Source organism: Stegostoma tigrinum, chromosome 31, assembly GCF_030684315.1.
Source record: "Stegostoma tigrinum isolate sSteTig4 chromosome 31, sSteTig4.hap1, whole genome shotgun sequence".
Classification (NCBI taxonomy): Eukaryota; Metazoa; Chordata; class Chondrichthyes; order Orectolobiformes; family Stegostomatidae; genus Stegostoma; species Stegostoma tigrinum.
Genome location: NC_081384.1, coordinates 7,458,474 through 7,478,755, shown reverse-complemented (window position 1 = coordinate 7,478,755; position 20,282 = coordinate 7,458,474). Strand labels below are relative to the sequence as shown.

General features: G+C 41.0%; 1 protein-coding gene across 1 annotated transcript in view; it reads right to left on the bottom strand.

Annotated features, from left to right (window-relative positions):
* The window catches only part of lasp1 (LIM and SH3 protein 1), a 170,723-nt gene that overhangs the window by 88,873 nt on the left and 61,568 nt on the right, over positions 1-20,282 (bottom strand). Inside the window, exon 3 of the mRNA XM_048560575.2 lies at positions 1,400-1,484. Within this exon, the coding sequence (XP_048416532.1) occupies positions 1,400-1,484 (85 nt within the window). The remainder of the gene's footprint in view (positions 1-1,399; positions 1,485-20,282) is intronic.

Sequence of the window (20,282 nt, the reverse complement as noted above, 5' to 3'; positions counted from 1 at the left end):
CTCACTGTTTGCGGAATCTTGCTGTGTGCACACAGTGTACACCACATTTCTTACAACAAGAACTTCAAAGCATTTTGAGATGATCTGAAACCCCTTACATCAGGCCTTACACAAAAAACAAGTTCATTCCTGTATTTATTATAATTAAGGCACAAATCTTCATAAATGAGACAGAGCTCCATTTACTTAGCCAGTTTTGCTGCCACTTTCATATTTCAGTAACATCAACAGAACAGGTTATGACTTGCTTTGACTTGATGGACTGCATCGTATATTCATTTACAGAGGTACTTACTGAGCGTCATTCTAGAGGTGAGCCAAACATCAAATAGATGAAATCCTCTGTTAGCTAGGGTTTCCAATTCTAATTTCCCAGAGCTTTCATCACACAACTGTTCTATCCTCTGTCATTGGTCTCCTGACATTAATTCTCATGGATTCCTGCCTTTCCACACCAATGACGAAGCAGATAATCTGTTATTTTATGGGAATTATTCTCAGCTATCTTAAACTCACAAAACTTCGGTTGCTAATACAGTGATGTAATTGTTACACTGATGTGCCCAAGTCATTACATGAAGTATCCCACTGCAATATGAACTGGGCAACTTTTGATGGTCACAGAAGTTACACACAATAGTATGGATCCAGCGCAACAGCAGCTCAAATGAACCTGGCTAGGCTGAGACTTTTCTTCCTGGGGCATCGGAAGCTGAGAAGTGACCTTATAGCAGTTTATAAAATCATGAGGGAAATAGATAAAGTGAATGCTCAAAGTTTTTTCCCCTCTAGAAAGGGGAGTCCAAAATTAGACGGCATAGGTATAAGGTGAGAGGAGAAAGATTTAAAAAAAGGGACTCGAGGGGCAACTTAGAGGGTGGCGTGCGCTGCCAGAGGTGGTGTTAGCAGCAAGTACAATTAAAACATTTAAAAAGGTATTTGGTCAGGTATATGATTAAGAAAATGTTCAGAGGGATATGGGCTTAATGCAGGCAAATGGGACTAGTTTAATTTAAGAAAACGTGGTTGGCGTGGACAGCTTGGACTCAAGGGTCCGTTTCCGTGATGTATGACTCCACTTGGCGACAAATGCTCAAAACGAAATTGTAATAGTAAAAAGGTACCAATACTTTACAAATCTAGCATCACTCGCCAAGCCTCTTGCATGCAGCTTGACACAACTGGCATCCTTCAGCAGCCTACCAGGAATGAGCTGCCCAGGAATAAAATGGTAACGAGATATTCCAAGCTGACACAGCAATAAAAGACAAGCTGATATTTATTGGAGCATCACAGACTTAAAACATTAGTTTTGCTCCTCCTTGACCTGGTGAACATGCCTGCACTCTGATTTTATTTCAGATTTCCAGCATTATACGTTTCTGCCCAAATTACTTACTTGACTCTGCAACTTGCTCTGCTTTTTCAGGCGTAGGTTTTCTGGGGTATCTGCCACAGCAGTGAATGATGACTTTGGGTAGTGCCTGGAAAAGAAAAACGTAAAGTTAAAGTTATATATTTATTCCTGCAATATTTAGCTTCACGAACAAGACAAGCAATGGAATCAGTGAAATTTAGCAAATAAGTAAACAGAAAGCAATTTAGCTTAAGGAGGATCAAGGATGTCAGGACAATGTTAGTTCATAAATTACTGACACTTCAGCCACACATTGACCTATCCCAATAAAAGAGAACCAGAAATATCACCAAAAGCAAGAAAAAGCCATTCCGCCCATGACACCTGGATAGCTCAGACAATAGTTCCAATTCAAGCTCCTCCACTTTCTGCCAAACACCCAATTATACATGGAGCTCAACTCTGCAGCAAAAATAAATTCCATTTAGTGCCCGTTGTCAAGGTAAATGAGTCTCTCTCGATAGACCACCTCTCCATCTCCAAACAGACCCTGCAGATATTTGGTGCCACACTCTATGACAAAATGTACAGAGTGAACACAGAATGTTGCATTTCAAACATCGCTCTTGAACCACAATCTTCTGAGTGAGCGTCAAGTCATAATAGTCAAATATGTTGTAAATAATACTTGAAGGAATCCCATTCTTCCTCAGTTCTCCAAGAGGTAGTGTCCTTAATCCTTTCATCCATTCATCAGATGTCTCTATTGATCAATTTATCAGGCAAAGGAGTGTGTCATGCAGCTTCTTGGAGCTTGTTTGATCATTTGCTCAGATAATAGCTCATTCATATCTTAATTTCCATCTATGCTTTATTCATTCAATGACAGGATGTGGGTGTCGCTGGCCAGGCCAGCATTTATTGTCCAGCCCTAATTGCATGGAGGGCAGTTAAGAATCAACCACATTGCTACGGGTCTGAAATCACGTAGTCCAGACTGGACAGCAACCTTTCTTGAAAATCAATGGTTTCGTGGTCATTATTAGACCATTAATTCCAGAATTTTGCTATGGTGGGATCCAAAACTTGATCAGAACATGAGTTGTGTTTCTAGATTAATCATAGAATTATAGAATTATAGAATCCTGATGGCTCACTGAGGCTCCACCTCTGGCAAGCATCTCACCCAGACCCACCCCCCTTCCCTATCATGTAATCCTGCAATTCCCATGACTAATCCACCTGGTCGGCATATCCCAGGACACAATGGACAATTTAGCATTACCAATCCACCTAACCGGCACTGTGGAAGGAAACACGAGTACCCGGAGGAAACCCACAGGGAAAATACACGGACTCCACGCAGACAATCGCCCGAGGGTGGAATTGGACCCAGGTTCCCACTGTGGTGAGGCAGCAGTGCTAACCATTGAGTCACTGTGCTGCCCCCAATAGTATAGCAATAATAATGACAAGCCATCACCTTCCCCTTGCAGCTTTGGTTTCACAACCCTCAATAGCCTTACCAAGCAAAAATCCATGTCAAAATTTTGACATTTTCAATTGGCACAAACCTCAGCAGCCTTTAGGTGGAAGGAGCTGCAGATTTTCATCACCATCAGTGAGCAAAGAGGTGTTGTCAGAAAGCACTCATGAATAGCCTAGTCCTAATTGAAAGGTTTCCCTGGCTTTGGTCTCAACTCCCCTAACATTAGTGCGCTGTTTCCATTATTGTATGTAGACTTTGTAATGTTTAGCTTTCGGAAACAAAGCACCTAATGGCTGAGCTTTGCCAGTGTCGTATAAATGAGAATGGATAAATGACAATGAGGTCATGATTTTATAGCATCAGTAATCGCGACTGAGGGACAGGATAGTCAGTATTGGTGACAGAGATACTTAAAATAAACCATTATAGAGAGAGAGTGTACTGTTATTGTCGAGCAGTAGTTATACTGTATATAACTACAGTTTTTTTTAAGATTAGATTAGATTCCCTACAGTGTGGAAACAGGCCCTTCGGCCGAACAAGTCCACACTGCCCCTTGGACCATCCCACCCAGACCCATCCCCCTATAACCCACACATCCCTGAACACTACGGGCAATTTGGCACGGCCAATCCACCGAGCCTGCACATTTTTGGACTGTGGGAGGAAACCAGAGTACCCGGAGGAAACCCACGCAGACACGGGGAGAATGTGCAAACTCCACACAGACAGTCGGGCGAGGCTGGAATTGAACCTGGGTCCCTGTTGCTGTGAGGCTGCAGTGCTAACCACTGAGCCACCGTGCCGCCCCAAACAGGCCCTTAATTAACAATTTGCAAAATCCTACCAGAATATGAGTCACTCTTTGATCAAGGAAGGTCATTGTAGCCTATGTACTACCGAGGAGAGGCAGGGAGAGCTTTCTGTCCACTGAGCAGAATAGAACTTTAGCCATACCAGCTTTCTGAGAACACAAACTACCCACTGGAAGGGATTTGAAAGGGATCCACTTTGTATAAAACAGTCAAAAGGAGAAGAAAGTTTTGAATTTTCCAATGTTAACGTTTTGCTGACTAGTGCCAGTCGGAAGAGACAAACTGGTGCCAAACCCACCTAACATGTGCGATTTGGTGACAGTCACATCAACGCTCAAGATATTCCAGGGATAGGAAGTACCACAGATATTATTAGAAAAAAAAAAACAAATTTCTCTTCCTCCCAACAATAAAAAAAAACTTCTGTGGTTTGTAAGACAGAAACGTTACCCCACAAGTTCCCAATTTGAAGATAAAGATTAAATGCATGTTAATTTTCCCCTTCCTCCTTCAGCCTAAAATTGAAGAAAGCTGTGCAATGTCATTTTAGCTTCATTTTCGCCGAGTTTAGTCACTGAACAACCACAGAAATTGGAGGAGTGATGTTAGTTGTTCAAGCCAACCTGGTCAGCTGATCATGCCTAATGGTACAGGTACATCCTCAGTGACTGTCATGCTTCTGATCACAACAGCTCTGCCTATCACACAAACGAGTAACGTTGCATGGCAATTTCAGTGCAGTTATGTAGGCCATACATCCTAAAAGATTGGCAGGTTATACTGAATAACATTATCCTTTGGCTATTCATAACAAGATACTGACCGTACCCAACCTGACTGGGCTTGCACACCTCACAACAAACTGTCTAACATTAGATGCAATCTTGCAAATGGACAATATTTGCTAGATAATGTTGATTGTGCAAAGAATTTTGCTGACAACCAATTAAGGATTGTCAGTTGACCTCATTGCATAATACACTGTGTACACTGGAAGTTATATTAATGCACATGGCTCTATTCTTTGCAGACAGAAAGAACAAGTAGACTGGACTGTGCCTGTTTCAACTCAAAACAGGCGACAGCCATTCACTGCCTAATCTCTCAGAGCAATGCTGTGACCAGTCAAAACAATCATCCTGCCTGGGCTAAAATCTTGTACAAAGCCTGGCTGTTTTGTAAGTGTAAGTGTATCTTTTTATTTCTGTATTTTTGATTGTGGCCAGAAATGGGAAAAGGACTGTTTAAAAAAACCAAGGATGTGGAAAGGATTTATGCCCTTTAAAAAGAAATCTGCCAGCACTTATTGCCAGTTTTTTCTAACCTGTTGTTTGTTCAACCAGTGGGAGTGGTCTCATTGCAGACAAACTGACACCACAGGATGTTAACAAAATGAAATTCAGCTGGCAACAAGTAGCTGATTGGTCTGTAAAGTAATGACTAGCTTTTGATGACAACGGCCGTCTCACTGCCAACAATGTGATTGGCTCCCAGGTAGCTGGGCAGCTTGTGGATGTGAACATGAAGATCAGAACATATTAGACCTCTGGAAAAGATGCCGTGTTTTTCTCTGCAGTTAAAAAAATCTAAAGCCTAAAGAAAACCAGTTTATTTTACATCAGTGGCTAGAAGCTGCTGTTTTTAACCAAGTCAGAGACTTTAAGCAGTAAATCAGTCACTCTGTGCCTCCTGCAGTAAATTCAAAGAATCTTGAGCACATGAAACAAAGCAAGAGCACAAAACAAAGAAAAAGCACGAGAGTGTGGGCGAGAGAGCACAAGCGACATGGTAAGTCGTGGCAAGCCGAGAAGGACCATTGCAATTAACCGTGAACAGAGGCCAATAAAATTGCCTTCACAGATTTTCCCTCCATCCATAACAAGAATGGTTTCTTTTAAATCTGCAGGGTGCAGTTTTATAATGGGTTAAGCGTTTTTACTGGTAGAGATGTGTCAATTGCTTCTAATAGTTTGTTTACCTGTATTTTAAAACATATTTATTTATATGTAAGAGTCATTCTTGGTAACTATGTGTTTTCTGTCTACTGGAGTACCAAAGGCAAGGTAAATTGGGGAATTTTGTGAACTTTAATGACGGCAAGAATAGCAGGGATCGATTTCCAACGCGCTGACCCAGGGAGGCACGACACTTAATTGTCAATCATTATAAAGGGTGTATTTGCCATGGTGATGGCTCTATTAAAGTCCACTTGCTAACCAATCAGTGCTCTCCTTTCATGCGATATATATATATAAAATGGGATTTTTCGTTGAATTGAAGTTCTTGCAAAATATCCTGATAAGAACTAGAAAGGCTTCAACAAAATGTGTCATTTTTAATCAAGATTCAAGCAATGTACTATCAAATAGAATTTTTTTTTAAAAAAATAGCTAACATGTTTAAGAAAAGCACATTTTAAAAATAAAATGCACCTGGGTTTGCTCCCAGGTTGTTTTCTGCAGCGGCCAACAGATTAATCATTAATTCCTTTTTAAAAAAAAAGTGAAACCCTGGACAGATGGCAATAGTGGAGGAGGGATAATAAACAACTAACCAAATTCAGATGCAGATAATGTTTCCCTGATCATCAGTTGTGAAATAAAACCAGTTTTAGTCAGAATTCAAGAAATTCCAAAACTAAATTTAGAGATCTTAGTTTTCCAGTGACTGCCTTTTCAGCTACCGTTCCTGAAGCATCAAAAGGCCTGTCATGGTTTAATATATTTCTCCATGTGTTCTGCGTACTTACAGATCGCACATCCTGATATTCACATACAGGTACAAGAATGAGAAGATGCGACACCTGCGACACGCTGCTTGAATTAGATCATCAATAAATCATTAAATTGCTGCTTTACTGAGAAGTCCACTGAAATATTCATGAATTTACAAGTCCAATGGAACCACTCATGAAAGTAAATACATTGATGAGAGCTGTACTTGATCCCCGTGCGAAAAAAAGCATCAGACATTGTTCCTGTCCCCAAGTGCAATCCTATAGCTGCTGTTGCAAAGGGTAGCTATTAGGAGCCTGGCATTTAAAGGAATACAAGATCAGATACAGCTGAGAGACTCCAGAATTCAATAACTTGTTCATAGTGCCAAATTTCCCCCTTGCATGATGGCTATTTGGGCATGATACTGGAAAACAGTTGACAACATTTGGCACTGTTGTTGTAAGAGCTCTGGACCCTGAAGCAACCTTGCAATGGTGTCACCGGGCTACACACCAGCAAATAGAAATGCCACAGAGTGTCTGGGTAGAGTTAGAACACTCTGGCACATGTATAATATTTGACACTGGGTGCAGATTACACAACTCTCAAGAAAAAAAAAAAGAGTCTGACAGTATGTGGGCATGACCGTACAAAGATATTGTTACATTAGGCAAGGACCAATCTAAGAAGACGGCATGGTGGCTCAATGGTTAGCACTGCGGACTCAGAGCCAGGGAGTTGGATTCAAACCCAGCCTTGGGTGACTGTGTGGAGTTTGCACATTCTGCCTATATTTGAGAGAGTTCCCTTCTGGTGCTTTGGTTTCCTCCCACAGATGTGCAGATTAGGTGGATTGACTGTGAAATATAGGGCAATAGGGTAGCAGGATAGATCTGATGAGACGCTCTTTGATGGACCCGATGGGCTGAATGGCCTGCTTCCACACTGTGGGGATTCTATGGTCAGAGCCTGTTACATCTAGGACATCCATTGTAACAGTATTTAGGATGAATGGCAATAAATGATAAATGGCGTTACTTTGAAAGCTAAGTCTAAAGACGATTCTTGATATTTCCTTCTTCTTAACCATTCTGTCTAAACTTAGTGTGGCACCAAACTATATAACAGGAGCTGGTGGGTCCACAATGTCAGGAAAGGGCATGACAGTGAGATAGAAGAAGGGATTGAGAGTGGGATGAGGAATGAAGATAAACAAAACATGAAGTTTGGTAGAGATCCTCAATGGGCAAATCCAATAGTTATGGAAGAAAGAAAAGTGGAGAAGGTTAAAAAGGACCAGAAGAGGAACCCAAAACTAAAGAATTTGCAAACCTAAGGATAATTGATTCTCAACAGAAGGTCATCACTGGCAAGGCTGCCAATCTTCCTCCACTTTTATTTGATACTCCCAACGTTACTTTAAGGGAGAGTCAACTCTGCTAGAGTTGGTCCAGAAGAATAGTTCAAAGGGCTTGGGGATACAATAATAATGTTATGAGACTCATAATCCAGTGGCCCAGGCTAATGCTCCAGGGATAAGCATTCAAACCCACTATGGCAGCAAACGGAATTTAAATTGAATTAATCATTCTGGAGTTAGTCTCAAATAGAACACCATGTTTGACAAACCTGGGAGTTCTATTCTTAAAAAGGGCACCTAACAAAATAGATCAAGCGTAGTTGATAAAGAATGTGGCATAATTTCAGAACACTTTGGATAGGGGCCCCTTCAGGACGTTGTTTAGACAAATTATCTCCTATGCCACTGGCTTTAATGTACTGGCATGGATTAATTATTAACTAAGCAACAAAAAAGTGTGTAAGAATAAACAGGTCATTCTCAAATCAGACTGTGATTAATGGGTACCACAAGGATCAGTGCGCAGGTCCAGCAGTTCATAATACATACCAATTATTTGGACATTGGGGAGACCAGATGTAATATTTCCAATTTGAAAACAAGTTAAACAGCAGAGTGTGAAATATTCTAATAAGAGATAATTTTGGCAGACTTAGGTGACGGAGGCAAGAACATAACAGATGGAATACAAATGTGGAAAAATGTGAGATTATCCATGGAGGCGAAAGGAACAGACATGCACAGAATTTCTTAAATAAAGACAGTACTGAGGGACCTGGGTGTCATTTTTGATAAGCTACTGAAGGCGAACATTCAGGAGCAAGGTATTGGCAAGAATAATGGAATGTTAGCTTTTATTTCAGAGGATTTGAGTATGGGAGCAGTGAAGTCTTGCTTAAAATTGTACAGGAACTTCAATAGACTGTACCTAGAGTACAGTGTGCAGTTATGATCTGCTTGTTTCTAGAAAGATATTATTGCCATAGAGGGCATGCAAAGGCAGCTCATCAGACTTTTCTTCAGCAACAGCAGGACTTCTTATGAAGAGAGATTTTGTTAATTTGGCCTGTATTCTCTACTGTTTTAAAGAATGACAGACAGACAGACAGACAGACAATCTCGGTGAAATTTTTAAAAATGCTTAAAAGGGAAATCAAAACAGAATGGAGAGATTAGAACCAAGGGGCACATATTTAAAAATAAAAAGGGTGGGGGGGAGGTGTCATTTTGGACTGAGAGGAGGAAAATCCCTTTTTACTAAAAGGGTGGTGGCCCTTTGAAATTCTCTACCACAAAGGGTTGTGGAAGCTCAGTCTTTGAGCATAGTTAAAAGTCATTGTTTATGAATCTTTGATAATCAACAGTATCAATGGGTAAAGGGTTTAGGGAGAGTGGTTAAAAGACACTAAACTGTTGAATCAGCCATGATGATATTAAATGGCACAGCACACTAGACTGGTTGAATGGGCTATTCCTTTTGGTTAGTACTCATCACAAATGTCATAACACAGCTGCAACCACAGGAATGAAGTAGAAAATAAAGATAGGCATTAAAAAGTCTTCATTAAGGAAGAAATTATCTAAACCAGGTTCTGGCCATTTCTTGATTTCCCACTTCCCTTCATTTTCTAAGCTTACATTATGTAAGCTTAGAGGCTCATTGCAGCAAACTCCAAGTTAACACAATGTCAGTGCAAGATGCTTCCCACATATCAGTCCAGTTCTTGTCATGCAAACTTTTTTGGGAAAAGATAGCTTCAGCCAGGATTTTCAGTAGCTACTGTTGAATTTTTTTTCAGCAATTTAAAACAGAACATAAAGTAGTTACAGAAGCATGTGCAAATTCTTTTCTCCCCGCTATGGGAAGGATGTTGTGAAACTTGAAATTGTTCAGAAAAGATTTACAAGGATGTTGCCAGTGTCAGAAGGTTTGAGCTGTAGGGAGAGGCTGAATAGGCTGGGGCTATTTTTGCCTGGAGCATCGGAGGCTGAGGGGGTCACCTTATGGGAGCTTATAAAATCGTGAGGAGCATGGATAGAGTAAATAGCCACAGTCTTTTCCCTGGGGTGGGGGAGTTCAAAACTAGAGGGCACAGGTTTAAGCTGAGAGGGGAAAAGATTTAAAGAGGGATCAAAAGGGCAACATTTTCACACAGAGGGTGGTGCATGTATGGAATAAGCTTCCAGAAGTGGAGGAGACTGGTACAATTACGATGACAACATGTAAAAGGCATCTGGATGTGTATACAAATAGGAAGGGTTCAGAGAAATATGGGCCGAGTGCTGGCAAATAGGACCAGATTTATTTAGGATAACGGAACGCATGAATAAGTTGGACCGAAGGGCCTGTTTCTGTGCTGTACGTCTCAATGGCTTTAAGCGAAGAACTCCATTGCCAGCAGAGGTGGTAGAGGCGGGCATGAGAGTGTCATTGAAGATGTATCTAGACAGATACATGAATGGGCAGGGAGCAGAGGGATACAGATCCTTGGAAAATAGGCGACAGATTTAGATAGAAGATCTGGATCGGTGCCGGCTTGGAGGGCTGAATGGCCTGTTCCTGTGCTGTAATTTTCTTTGTTCTTTGTTCCAACAGGGGGAGGAGAGAGAGAGAGGATGGGCGTGGGGGGGGGGGGGGGGTGTTGTTGGAAGATGAGGAAGAGCACAAGAATGATAGATGGCCCAACAAAAGGAAGACAGAAACAAAAAAAGGGTCCAAGAAATGAATTTGCACTAATTGAAACTACATGGCAGAGTGATCCAGTAATAGTGAGGACCTGCACCTTTAAACAATAAGTCCTGTTCATCTTCTCTGACACACTGTCCCTGGTCAAAAAAAAAAGAGAATTTAAAATATAAAGGAGCAGCCCCTTGATAGGGCATATTTGACCCATAGAACCCGATAGTAGACTTCAGAAGCACAAAGAGCAGCAAAACACAATCCTTTCGAATATATATCAACTTTCCCTGGAATTGTCAAAACAGGTGTTTAGATTCTGCCCCATGTTTGTCAGTCTGGGCACTCAACACTGAATACAACCACGCATGCCAAGAATCACAATGTTTTTCAACAGTCAACAGATTCAGCACAATAAATTAGCTGTCTTAAAAAAAACCCTCCCTTGCCACCACAAGGCTTGTCATATTACACAAAATATCACAACCGCAGTGTAGCAACTAAGCCGGCAGATTTTATTTCTAAAATAAACACTTACACAGTGGAAAATGAACAAAGGGGACAGGACAAATTGGACAGATGTTTCAAACGTTTTTCATGACAGGCCAAACGGCTTTCTTCTGCTCTTTAATCATTTCAAAGATGTACAATCAGGCGAAGTCATGGACAGGGCTCATGGCTTGTGCACAAAGTGAGCAAGTCAGATCTCCTATGGTCATAAAGGATTCCAGTATCATTGAATCAGGTTTGGATTTCTGCAATTTCAATACCAGTCAACAACTTATACTTTCTATCAGGCAGCTCACAGGGGTTTTGGATGCTTAATTGATGAATATACATAGGACAGAGGTTGATACAATCGGGAGATAGGGCAGAAAAGGGGAGTTGTGATTGAAAGTCAGTCATGATCCTATCAAATGGGGGAAGTGGGATTTAGGGGGTCGAATGTTCTCCTACCATTCCTATTTCTTATGTCCTTAAAACATAGTGTAACATTAGTAAGTTGCAACTGACACAAGTGCCTGGGTGTGTTTTTGGGGCAACTTCAGAAAGTGCAGAGAGTCAAAGTTGTTCAAAGAGGGATTTTCAGAGTTGAGGATCCAGCAGCTGGTAGGCAGAATGCACAAAAATTCAGAATTAGAGCTGGGACTCTGTTTAAAACTAAGAGATGAAGTAAATAAAACAGGAAGTGACTGATGGGGCTTTGGGTAGACTGGACAAATTCTATACTGTAAATTCTACCTAATCCTCCGAAAACAGATAGCTGGGAGATTGCAACTGACAATAGACGGGGAGGAGTGGATGAGGGATGGGAACATTGCAGGGCTTTACTATTGCTGAAAGGAAAGGAGAGACAGGTTTCTGAAGCTTTTCATCTTTCATTCATCAGGACAAACACAAGACTGCATAGTTTCAACAATTGCACCAATATAGTATGTTAATTTCATTTATGTGACTGTCCCTACCTCTGGGACAGGAGGTCCAGACTTGGCCAATTGTTACCCATTGTTTCACCCATGACAAGATTTTACCCAATCAGAATCAACTCACCGACCAACCATCTTTTTCTCCTTTCATGTAAATCGGTGTGATCCCTTTGAATTTAGCATTCTTGTGCTAAGTGTAAAGTAAAACTCTTGGACAATGTTTCTATTTCCGACTGTATTGCATAACGAGAAGCCAGGGGCTAGCGCACACAAAGAATGACAGGTGAACAGGACATGGAATGAGTTAGGATACAGCGAGTTGAGTTGTGACCGAGTTCAGGGTTATAGAGTAAAATCCCAACTGGGCTGAATGGCCTAATTCCGCACTTCGAGTCGACACCGACCCTCCAAAAGAGCATCCCACCCAGACTCACACCTCCTACTCTACCCCTATAAATTGCACATCTTTGGACTGTGGGACAAAACCCACACACACGTCGGGAGAGAATGTACAAACTCCACACAGTCACCCGAGGGCAGAATTGGACCAACGTCACGTGGTGAGGCAGTGGTGTTAACTACTGAGCCACTGCTCTGCCCCGGAGGATGGAAGAGGAGAGCTCAGTCAGGATATGTTGAAATGGATATATCTACAGAACAAGTACACTTGAAGATTTATCAATGGGCGAACTGAGGCAGGTACGGAGCTGGGTTACATCACAGAAACCGTTTGTCTTTGTGCTAGACAGAATGTAGCATAGCTGAATGTCGAAACACACAGAAAAAGTATTTTTATGTCAATTCAAGACTCAATTTCTACATTTTTTTCTGAAAAACAGAACTTTACTATTGCTGAAGGGAGAGACAGATTTCTGAAGCTTTTCATCTTTCATTCATCAGGACAAACACAAGACTGCTCCAATTACCTAGAATTGATTTATTTATTTTAATCAGAACAGCACCTCATTTTCCAAACATCCCTGCATGCAGGGAATTTGCACATTGTGAACAACCACACTATCCAAAAAAACCTGCAGCAGTAACATTTCTACAAGAATTTAAACATTCACAGTTGAAGTCTATCAACAGCTGCAGAAAAGGAGTAAGTCATACACATTGTTGCGCACATCTGAGTCTCTATTTAGACAAACATTGGAAAATACAACAACATCACAAGCCCATTTGTTCAATGCCAGATAATCAGGCCACACTATGAAATTGCAAAGCTGGGAAAAGGGATTAGCTTGGAGAGAGTGACTGTCAGCCATGGCTTAGTGTGTAGCACAGTGTGTCCAAGTTAAAAAGGGTCCAGATATGGAGATGAAGCTCCAAAATCTAGGCTTGGATTCCAATGCTGTACAAACAGGCTGCATCACGGTTGAAAGAATGTTGCTTTTCGGTTAAGATATTGAGCAGAGGTTCAGTCTGTCCCCTCAGATGAAATTGCAGGATTTCAAGAGAGAGAATTGGTGAGTGTTTCCAGTGTCCCAATTGATACTTATCCACAAAAAATAAACCGGCAAATTTGTTCATTAACACATTGTTTTTTGGTGGGGAGCTTACAGTGCACAGGTTTCTGACATTACTATTCTTCAAAATGCTTCACTGGATGCTTTGGGAGATCCTGTGGTCAGAAGGATTGCTACACAAGTGAGGGATTTGCCTTTATCCAGGTTAAAGTAGTCCAAGGTTGACAGTGAGATGAACTACATGAAGCATGTACTTCTGTCTTGCTGGCTTGAGAATTATTAAGTGAATTCTTCTCTTTTATTCCCCACATGAAATCTTATAAAAAAGGATAGACAAAAGCATAATGAGCGTCTCTGGTGAAAGATAAGAGCTCTGGTCTGTGCCGAGTCAGCTAGTCTCAGTCAGGGAATCAATGGCAAATGAAATTCGATATGGGATGATCTTAAAACATAATGGATCAAAAAGGGATAGTTTCAGTTAAAAGACAAAGTACTGGAAATGTGGTGCACAGGTGGGTACTGGTAGAGGGGGTTAGCTAGCATTTCAATATTAACTCCATCTTACTCCTTCTGCTGTGTTGGATTCAGGAGCTCACCTTTCCACTGGTATAAGATAGAAGCAGCACTCCGAACGGATGTATTGGGCAAACCAATGTGGAGTGTGCAGATGATGTTGGAACTGGACTCCCAGTGGAGGATTACTTCTAAATAGAGATGTAAACCCACTTCCAATCAAAAAATAGTCAGCACTGATGAATAGAAGTTCCTTTGTTTTACAAGAACAGATAGAAAGTGTCAACTAGTTCAGTTCAGATCCTTAACGGGAAGCATAATAAACTAATAATTACAATAAAAGGAACACAAGCATTTCGAGCTATTTTACTATTTGGCTGGTTCTCAGAATACAGGATTTCCCTTCCCATTCTTTTTCAGCACTGGCATTTTTTTTCTACAATTATTGAATCAAGCCCTCAAGAGAACAGTCAAATTGTAGGCATCTGACCAGTCAACCCTCAGGAGGGCACAACATTTGTTGCAGCTTTCAAAACAGAAATGCGAATCAGCTTTTTTTTGTTTTAAGAAGCAAGCTAAAGTTGCTGTCAAGTAGCTCTTTCATCCTATGATCCATGGTGATAGAATGGGAATTGCTAGTTTGCCATCCAGTGTCAGGGTGATGTGGGATAACAGGGGGAAATGAACTGCAGACTCAAAAATCAAGGCAGACACCAGCTCAAACTGGTCATTGGGACAACATGCACAAGAACTTACAATAGAAAAACAGGCCATTCTGCCCAGTAGGAATATACTGGTGTACATGCTCCTCTGAGGTCTTCTCCCACTGTACCTTAACCTTACTCTTCAATCATAAACAAAGACTCTATCATTGATAGAAGACCGATTTCCAAAAAAAAACTCTCAGCATTGGCAAAAATGAGGCCTGCAATCCTGTAAAATGCTTCAAGGCAGAGCAGATGCTGGACAGTATGTGCAGTGACTAACTTGCTGAACTACTTTTTTTTTTCTCCCCCTCCAAATGTCAATTTCCAAAAGAAATTCAGCGATTTGCATTTGATTGGATCAACTCAAACAGCTCTTATCATATCCCCAGAGAACAGGGACTCCTGCATGGTCACTCTCACTTTGACATAAGATTTGTTTTGCAGTTACAAGCAGTTTGGAAATTAGGGGTTTTCGGGTCCAGATCCAAACTCAGGCCAGCATGATTACCAATAATAACCATGTACCAGTCATCATTAGGCTAACAACACAGTGAGGTTGTTGCTAGATACAATCAAAGGCCAAACTAAAATCTGCTCAACTAGGTATAGCCAATCCTGCCCAAAGAGAGGACGTGGTCAAGGTTTCAGCTGTAGCTTAGTTAGTCCTTACCTCTGAAGGCTGGGGATAGTACAAGTTCCACTGCAGCAATTTGAGCACAAAAGTCTAGGGTGACTCTGAGTGTTATTGAGGGCACGTTCTGTACTGGCAAAAAGGTGCCAGCCTATGGCTAACACAAATCAACTGGCCTTCTCAGCCATTTCAGATGGACATAAAATATCTCATGGCATTATCTTAAAAAGGAGAGCCCATTGTTCCTGACATCAATGAGGAGGGTAGTCTTCTTCGGAAGACTACATTCTGGACTCAAAGCATTCTTCCTCTCTTTCACCCTGTCTGCCTCCTCCACAGACCTGCTGAGTTTCTCCAACAATTTCAGGACACTCAATGTATCCTTTTAAAGGAATGTTATTTAAGGTCAGAATGCTGACCAGAACACCAGGACCAGCGTCAACTCTTGAATACTCAACCAAAACTTACATGCAAATTTGTGAAGGACACAAATGGAAGATACCACAATTGTTTTGGATAGTACATTGGATTGAATCTGGTTTGAAGGCATGGAATGGAGGGGAAAAATACAGTCAGCTTCTTGACAAGATGTTAGTGCATTCTATTTATTTTAAAAACACAACCTAGCCAAAGTGAACCTGAATGCTAAATCAAAAATCAGATGACTTGGGGATGCTAACTGCAAACAGAATTTCTTGCAAGCTGTTTCATCTTAACAATTTGAGGTATGAATAAGCAAAGGAAGTGAAATCTTCATGCCGACATGGAAATTGACCGTGTCACTTCCTGTTTTGTAAGTAGAAACCAAATTGAGCTACTGTAGAAACTGACTTTAAATACCAAATAAGGCAGTAGACAGCTGAAATTTCACATCCCAGCCAACCTATTACATCAAATTATGTGTACAGATTATCATCGCACAAACACTCCCAGAGGCTGCAAAACACTGGAAATGTCTGGCAAGCAAGGAGAACAGTCACACAATAAAGACAAAAAAAGGTGTGTAATCTCTCTGTCCATTAGCAAAAGAAAAGCTACCCTGAGTTTAGATTGTCCCCGTCTAGAACAAAGTCCTTAGTATCACAGGGAGCCCTCATGCATTATCATCAGTATATTAAAAACAGCACATGGTACATTGCTGTTGTGCCTCACTGCAGAGTATTGAGGCTAAGTTTTCCTTAGATTGGTCCAGGTCGCCAGAATTAAATATGGCCTATCTTCAGCAAATTGTAAACACCAACTTCCCACCTCTAAGTAGTGTTCCATAGCAGCTTTGGCTTTCCACATGGGCAGTGAGCAGAACATTCACCCACAAAATCACTCACTCAACCATTAAGTCTCACCAGACCCTTGAATCCAAAATCCTGGAAGGTCCAGTGCAGTACAGCACGATTTCTGCAATGCAGGTGAGCTCTTTCAGAATCAATGTTAAGCAGAGGGCCCCTGCTTTCTCAGTAGATATAAATAAAATCCCATAACACTACTGGAAGAAAAATCAGGGCAAATTCTTCCTGGTGCCCTGAACTTCAATTTTGTTTGCTAATCAAATAATGAGAAAGGTCTTTATCCAACTTCTGCTTGTGGGAGCTGGCTGTGCACAATTAACAGCTGCTTATCCTACAATGCAACAGTAACTATACTTCAAAGAAAATACTTCATTGGTTGTGCAGTGAAACATCCTAGAGAGTTGCGGAAGGCACAAAAGTAATTCAGACCTTTCCCATTAGATCAAATTTTGTAATGAAACTTTGTTTTTGTAAGCATTTTCTGTCCACAAAGCCAGCAAACCTGTGAATTGTAACATTCAGAATATTTTCAGTTTCCACATTCAGTTTTGTCCAGCAGTATGACTGCTGCTCACAACAAGATCCTCAATAGATTATTCAGGACATTTTGAACTCCTCTACAGTGAGTCTCAAAGGTTACACAGGCAGTAGGGAGGATAATATGAGAAAAGAGTGAACGAGCAAGCATGATACTTTTAGAATGTGCTGGTTTTAGCTCCTCTGGGAAGGCAACTAAACCACACAGGTTCAACTCAGGGTCTCCAAGAGAAGGCAAGAGCAGCAAGATAGTTCTGTGCTGCTAGGACTCAAGAAGCAGCTCTAGGAATCAGTAGGCAGGGTTAGCATCAGGAAATGTCCCACGACTTGTGGAGTGGGACGGGGCGTAGTTGGCAGTGGTCATCTCATTATGGGACAGCAAGCACCCCATAAAAGTTCAGTACTACTGAGAGAGAGTCTTCAAAGCTCAGAAGCAGTATGTGCTTGATGTAGAGCAAGATTGAAAGATTAGAGAAAAAAACAAGATGTCTTGTGAAACTACTGGTGAAATACTTGTGTTGTGTCCTTTAATGAGCGTTGGAGTACAATCCGAGACTTTTACCCATGCTCACCATACATTAATACTACTAGAAACAAAGTTGCACGTGTATTGCAATGTATACAAAAACAAAGTTGCTGGAAAAGCTCAGCAGGTCTGGCAGCATCTATAAAGGAAAAAGAAGAGAGTTAACGTTTTGGGTCCGGTAACCCCTTCCTCAGAACTGGTACTATCTTACGCTGTAAGAATGCTTTAAAGTGCAATTTTTTGTTATTTTGTTATTTGTTCAAAATCACTTTTATTTCTCAGTACATTCCTGGATCTCTCATTTTGACTACCAGCCTCTACCATTCTGGTCGCCAGTTCTGGGTTCAGAGTTTCCTGATTTTAAAAAAAAGGCACCCTTCCAGGCCCCGAGATAAGCTCCCATTTTCCACAATGTCAAGCAATTGGATCCTTCATCTAAGCAGGCAGCACACCCCAGAGCTTCATAACCCATTTTCACCTGATGTTCAGCAAGGGATGTGGGCAGGTTGCAGCCCTTCGGAAAAAAGAACACTAAACCAACAAACAAACAATATACTGTCTTCTCTCCCTCTAGCCCATCACCCTGTACTGATACAATTTATTTTTAAAAGTTTCCATAAATCATTAGTCATGTGTGTGTTCTTGGGAGGGGAATAAAGAAACATGTGCTTAGTTCTTCAGAGATTTGAAAGGAAACGGTAGCATTTAAGAATTAGTTGCAAAACAACATGCTGTTTTCCTTTTTACATAAACACACAAAGTCCAAACCAATTTCTGTCTAACTGTCATTTGCCCTCCAGTTAAAAAAGGTTTCTATTAGATGTGGCATCACCTTTACATTTCAAACCACTCCAGTTCAATTGCTACAGTCCAACCATACTTACTCCACACAGTAACTGACGAGTAGCTCTATTCTCAATGACAGCAGAGTACAATCATTTCCTTAAATAGGCAGATAGTACTGCAGAGCTGTCTGACCCCACACCCGAGTCTCAATGATCAATGGCCAGCACTCTCTGTTGCATCATTTGCTAAAATGTACATGGGGTACAGTGTTGAAAAAGGCAGAATATTTTCTCAAACTAATTGCAGTACATTTATGTTTCATTAACAATGTCTCTGAGTCAAGTAAATAGGGAGAAATCACGTACACTGGCAGAAAGGTCAATAGCCAGAGAAGACAGACATAAGGTAATTGGCAAAAGAACAAAATGGGTGGGAATTCTTTTATTGCAGCTAGTGGTTAGGATCTGGAATACACTGCCTGAAATTGTAGTGGAAGCAGTTCCAACAGTAGCTTCCAAAAAGGAAATTGGATGAATATTTGAAGGGGAAAGGAATTACAGGGTAATGGAGAAAGTGCCAGTACAGACTCGATAGGCTGAACAGCCTCTGCACCGTACAAGTGCACAATTGTAATTAAATAATATCCAAAGAGGGAGGTTAAGGATAATTCTGTTACACAGCAGAGCAGTTTCCGTTTACAACTGGCCAAAACAGTTACAGAATCTAATAACTTTTATGAGAAACAAAAAGAGGAATTATTAAAGGATTAGTGGCATGATCAGAGTGTGGATTCAATGCAACTTGGGACAAACAATGCTAAAATGGCCTGTTTCTGTGCTGCAAAGATTCTCTGAATGTAAAGTTCTATAGTCAGCAACAGAAAGGAATAGAAAAAGGTCAAAACTTTCATCATTTCAACATGAGCAAGAATCACAGGCTTGCAGCAAAGGAAAGGGGGTGGGAAGCAGGTGGAGGGAAGACAGTTTCTTGCTACAACAAACAGGGCACTGTAAAACACAGGGGCCAAGGGTCTCCATTTCAACATCTATTCCCTTAGGGCCCTTTAGCAAATTAATAACACTGCTTTGGGCTTCTCCCAGATCAGCTATAAATAGCAAGCAGACGCCGAAGGCAAAATTCTTCGAGATGTCTTTATTGTTCTAAAGCTGGGCCCATTCCACATCACAGGAATGCCAATTCCTCTGCAGCAGTGGATTTTTTTCCCTTTAAACTTTCCCACACTTTTCTAGCCATATGGTGCAGGAGCTGCAACTAAGAATGCAGAGTCCCAGCCAAAAACAAAAACATTCTTCTGCTTTGGACTCATGTCTGTTGGGATTTTGAACTCAATAGTCAGTCACACTAACAGCCAACCCTATTCATGGAAAACTGACAGACAAAAGTTATTAAGTTTATCAGTCAGAACTTTTACAGGCTGAACATTGATGCGCTCTCAGGGGTGTGGGTAAACAGAAAAAATCTTCACTTCAGAAAAAGGAATTAGCCACAGATACCAAGAACTGAACCAAGCACAAATTTCCAATGACGTTCAATTGTTCATTGGATCCATATTCAATGCCACTGTGTTTATGCCTCTGAAGATAAGTTGCAGCTAATATATTATCATTTATGTCCATGTGACACCCCTGAGAAAGTACTCTGAAGAGTAGTCACTGTTGTAATGTACAACACCATAGCACAGCAATCACCCATAAAGAACAGATATCTGTTTTAAGGATGTTGGTAGAGTGAAACACATTAACCAGGTTAGTGGGAAAAACTCCCTTGCTCTCCTCCATAATGGCACCTTGGAATTTTCGGTCCAAGAGAACAGATGTGGTATTCGCTCAACATCGCATTCTTAAGACAGCACCTCATACAATATAATCCACCTTCAGTAATCACACAAGGAGTTATCAGGCTACAGTTTGTACTCAAGTGTAAAGAGGACTGGAACAGAAAACTGCTACTCACTAAATCACAGA